Source organism: Anopheles maculipalpis, chromosome 3RL (assembly GCF_943734695.1).
Source record: "Anopheles maculipalpis chromosome 3RL, idAnoMacuDA_375_x, whole genome shotgun sequence".
Taxonomy (NCBI): Eukaryota; Metazoa; Arthropoda; class Insecta; order Diptera; family Culicidae; genus Anopheles; species Anopheles maculipalpis.
This window is the reverse complement of record NC_064872.1, coordinates 88,632,205-88,637,251: the sequence shown is the minus strand read 5'-3', so window position 1 is coordinate 88,637,251 and position 5,047 is coordinate 88,632,205. Positions and strand designations below refer to the sequence as shown.

The following is a 5,047-nucleotide window of genomic DNA, read 5'->3' as shown; positions in this document are numbered from 1 at the left end:
TAAAAACGACTGAAAAGCTTTCTGACTACACCTCACTAATTCTATTCACCACTCATTTAGCTAAGACACCACACTGCGCTCACCTTCCGTGAGCTTCCGTATAACTTCGCCTAGGTGGCGCTGGGAACTATTTTTTACTTTCACCACAAACCGCTATTCACCATTCACCACGGCGCACCTTTTCAAATATTGCTTCTTTCACCACGCACACGCACTTTACTTCGCAAAATATCAACTTTCTACACACGTTTTATCACACGAGCTGCTTTCCGAAGAATTATTATCATTTATCACAGATTTCGTTGCATTGCAGGTTAGGTAAACGGAGTGAGGCTTGTTTCGCCGCTGCTTAAAAGTTCTAACTTTCGTAGTGTATGTTGCAGGTAATATTGCTTGTTGCGCGTTGCTAGTAGCTTGAAGACATATGGTGCTTTTGTTTCGTTGGTATCGTTTCGATGATGTTTGCCAACGACTGCTGCCTCTGTTGTTCGAGGGGGCGAGCTTGAGTAGCAGTTGTTCTTCGGTTTGCTTGATAAGTAGTAGTTGGCAAGATTTGGCTTTTTTTGGAACTGCAGTATCATTTTCTGGGCTCGTTCAACAGGCGGGAGAGATCCAGGTGAGGGTCAGCACACGATCATCACAGTGGTTTGTGTTTCCTGTGCAACATGCTGAAATTATAGAGATAAAAACACACAATAAACGTTAAAGCGATTGATAATATTAAATGTTCTTCCTAAGCAGAACCGAAGAAGAAGCCAAATTGTTCCCACATACAAACAAACTAGCAATAACCTAGTAATTAGAACAACTGAACCTTTCTCTCTCTCTCACACACACCTTAGTTTTACATTATGGTTCAAATTATGTTAAGAAGCTCCAGTCAACCTGTGTAACCCAATTCCATCTTCAACAGGTGACATTGAAAAGAGGCTAAAGGGAGCAATACGAGTCCCGAAAGTGTTACATACAAGCTTTCACTAGATGTTCAATCCTTTCGTCTAGTCGCGGTATTACTGACTGACGCAAATTACGTAAAAACATAAGCCAGTTAGAGAACCATCTCAATAACAAAATCCGAAGCAGTTGCTCGCAGAACGAAGTAAGGTACATGTATTATTAATGAACGAAAATATCATAATCAGTTGAAAAAAGACTCAAATTCAATTAGTAACATATGAAATGATATTATTGAATAACCAAAAATATGCATTCTTATTTTGCTCCAACGACTTGTAGAAGTAGAAGAAACGATGCATTCAAAGTATGTTGGAATATAATTTCGAACACTGTTTGTTGTTTCGATTTCGAACTTGATCGGGTTTTGCTTTTGAAAAGTCGAATACGGTTTAAATCTTCACTTTATTCATTAAAAAAAAAAAAAGAAAAACCATTGCATGCGTACATTGATAGAAAAACAATTAATGACCAACAAAACACTATTATCATTCAAAATCTGTTCAAATAAAGGCAATTCATATCTGAAAAGGAAAAACTCTTCCGAAGCAAACCCAGCCATTCGAATTGTTTGCTCACCCCTGATGTAAACAATCATTTGACAGCTGCCAGTTTGTCAGAAAATCATTTGCTTCTGCGTGCGGTTGAATTTCTTCCATCAAAAAACGTTAATAAATCACCGTTAAAAGCATGCATGATAGTGATTCCGAAAGTGCAACATCCGACTCGGACAGTTCCTCCGAGCTAGACGTCGGCAGCAAGCGATTTAATCCACTGAAAGCCCTATACTCCGCCAAACTGAAAGTGCCTGTTGCAACTGCCCGGCTGCATGACAACGTGAGCGTGCTGGAGTCGAAACAAAACACACTGGGCGGTTTTGCGGAACCTTACGATGAGAATCGTGTCAAGCAAATCCGTGCCGCCCAAAATGCGAACAAAGTTAAAGTTATTCCTCGTGGACAGAAGCCGGAAAGGAGATTTCTTCCAGAGCAAGGTAAGGGGCATCGTTTGGGGCGGATTATTCGAACTGAAATAAACTCTGAAATCATTCTCTACAGGTCCGGTAGCGTATGTACGACCATTGAAACACACAAAAAACCTTCTCACGCGGTTGGAAAAAGGCTTCGAAGGACCGTTAGCGTTGATGCAGAAATGGATGCAGGAACGGCGACGGGTGCGCGTACACATACGCAAGCAGAAAGGCATACGGGGCCACGTCTCGGGTGTGATTGAACTGTTCGACAAACACTGGAATATAGCGATCAGCGATGTGTGCGAAACGTACACCAGACGCAAGTATCGGTACAGCGAGAACAATCTGCATCCGGACAGTATCGTTGCGCCCACAGATTGTAGCGAGCGGTTGCGTCGGTTAGGGATCGTTCTGGCCAAGACGACGGTACGCTCGGAAGGCAAAAAGAATGTGATAATAACCCGCAAGCTGCCTCAGCTGTTAATACATGGCATTCAGGTGGTGCTGGTAACACCCGAACCGAATGATCCTCAAGCAAGTACTTCGAGAGCGAAGCAATAAATGGGAATATTCATCTACCTTGGAATTGATTTAATCGTAGATGTAGTAGTAGGATAGGGGAAAGGGGGGTCGACAGCGACGCCGGTTTTCACACGGCAGGACCAGGGTTCTAAAACTATCCGGATTATCTCCTCGTAGTCAGGACCGACTATCCACCTACGTGCTCTACGTTGCCCTATATCAGCAAATTTAGTAAGCCATTCAATGGCCGGCGTATCCAAGAAGGTCGTTAAGCCAAGAAGAAGTAGTAGATAAATAATTTTTACTTTCGATAAGCATAATCTTTTGAATGATCAGAATGAATAAAAACCCATTTCCCTGTCAATGACTTCTAGGCACGAAAGTTCGCCACAGGGCAACCGAACGGAAAGTCTATTGCCCTCGCCGTTTAGCGTCGCAAGCATGGCATTATCTGGCCAGGCGGGCATTTTCTTCTCCTTCCCATTTTACGGCCACAAACGTCTTCTAGCGCCATTCAATTGCAAACCGTGTACGAACGTACGTACGTAGCAGAGTAGTGCAAAACGCAACGATAAAACCATGATAGGAGATGGCGAAGGAGAGAAAGTTGAAATCATTTCACTTTTTAACTGGCGTGAAGAAACGGTGGCCACAGTATACGTCATTCGTAACGGTGGCTTGTTGTTGTTGTCGGTACAAGTTGCGCTCACATGTTGCATATTCTGCGTGCCCATGTGCGGTATCTTGCACGACTACCGGTTTTGCTGCAAAACGATCGCCCCGGTATGCGATTACACATCTCCCGGTTGGTCTCTCCGTGGGTGATCTCCGGTATCTGATAACAGCCAGTAAAAGATTTCTTGGTTTCCTGGATATTACGATGCCCACAATCAGTCGACAATTCAGCTTTCGACCTTTCTTTCACGCACGATCACGGATTGTAATGATGAATGAGGAAGAATTTCTCCACCGCTCCTTGGGTTCCGTTTTTCATGCAAAGGTCATAGGAGTTTGGTCGTGATGGATGGTGCGCTTAAATATCGCATCGCCACACAAATGGATCTATTGACAGGCGGCAAGTACTATTATTACGGAGCCGATCAATGCGTTTTTGCGCTACCGGAGATAGTTTGAATGGCAAGCGTTCATTGGCCTCGCTTCTGCGTTATGTTACAGCATAACAGGAAAGGGGGAGGAAGCAAGCATAAGAGCCAGGCCACCGAACTGTGTTGCAAATGGCATTGCTTGTTTAGCAAAATAGTACCGTTAGCGAGCTCTGGCTGAGAGGATCGCCATTTTTGTATGTTGTGTGCAGTAACAAACCAGGAAAAGGGGAGAGAAAAACATAGTTTTACACACACGCACAAACACACATGAAGCAGGTGCAAACGTGCGATGCAGCGTTGCGTGTGGTGCATCATCATTTCGCACGCGCCCGCGCTCGCCCGCCAATCCGCATCACACAAGAAAAGGTCATTTTTCTTTCGCTTTCGCTTGGGGTTTTTGTTTTGATCGTGATCTTCTTGGCGCTTGGTGTGGTGGAACCTTGCCGCTTTTGCTTTTCAATGAACCTGAAGCTGAACGCGAACAAGTGCAACAAACTGTGTCCGCATTGTCAGCGTCATCGGAAGTCGGAAGTATGCTCTGTGTGCCTGTGTGTGTGTAAGAAAGATGGGAAAGAAAAGCACACGATCGTGAAGAAGCAACGATAAAAAGCATGCAGCAGAATTGCTTACAAACGAGATAAGCGACCCCGGCTTCGACCAGATTCGCATCACGCTGTGGCCAGGCATTAGAGAAAGGCCTCTATCCAAATCGCCGTTGATTGTCGACAATTTCCTCCGACTCTGCCGAGCGAGAGAGCCTGGCCTTGTGGTTGTGGGTAGGGAAAGTGCAGCTAAAAGGGCAATGGACTTGGACGCCGTGCGCGATCTTGTCGTGTTGCATCAGTGGGGAACGAAATGGGAAATTGATGCACTTTTTTCAATGCAAGATCCAGGCGACTACGACCATTTCCCTTCGGTCTTGAACGGTGACTTTTACAAGTAATGCGATTTTTGTTTTATAATTATCAATAGACTTCAATCAGACGAGGAACCTTCAAATAACATTGTACGGCCGCCAACAACTCGCATGTTTGCGCCGTACATGATCGTATGAAAAATCACAATTACTTTCACTACTTGGTGCTCGACTTTGCACGGGAGACGCGTACAAAGCAAAAACAAACTGCAACCCAGCCGCTGCTGCTACAAGCTCTTGCCAAGCCGTGTCACTCTTGAAGGGATAAATTGAAATAAATTAAATAATTACAAATAGCGTCAGGCATCGTGTGCCTGCGAGGGAAAGAAGGCGCACACAGACGTACACCATTCATCGGCCATCTTTCCAGCGCTCCAATACTCGACGTATCTGCCGGGATCCCCCCGGCCGTTGATGTAATGTGCTTACAAAATGATTAACATTCCTGCCACATTCGTCGCGCTCCTTTCGATTGCAGATCACACAGCATCGATACGGCCAGAGTCGTCATACCAGAAGAGCACGGTAAGGCACATACATACGCCGCTAGACACCGAAATCGATAGCTCCGGAAGC

General features: G+C 44.9%; 2 protein-coding genes across 2 annotated transcripts in view; both read left to right on the top strand.

The window, feature by feature from the left end:
• Positions 1 to 5,047, top strand: part of LOC126563200 (uncharacterized) — a 143,380-nt gene that overhangs the window by 37,704 nt on the left and 100,629 nt on the right. The gene's annotated exons all lie outside the window — the stretch shown is intronic.
• On the top strand, positions 1,578 to 2,488 carry LOC126563677 (U7 snRNA-associated Sm-like protein LSm11). Its single transcript, XM_050220321.1, has 2 exons — positions 1,578 to 1,948; positions 2,013 to 2,488. Exons 1-2 carry the CDS (start codon positions 1,645 to 1,647, stop codon positions 2,486 to 2,488), a joined length of 780 nt encoding a protein of 259 aa, XP_050076278.1. The 5' UTR covers positions 1,578 to 1,644.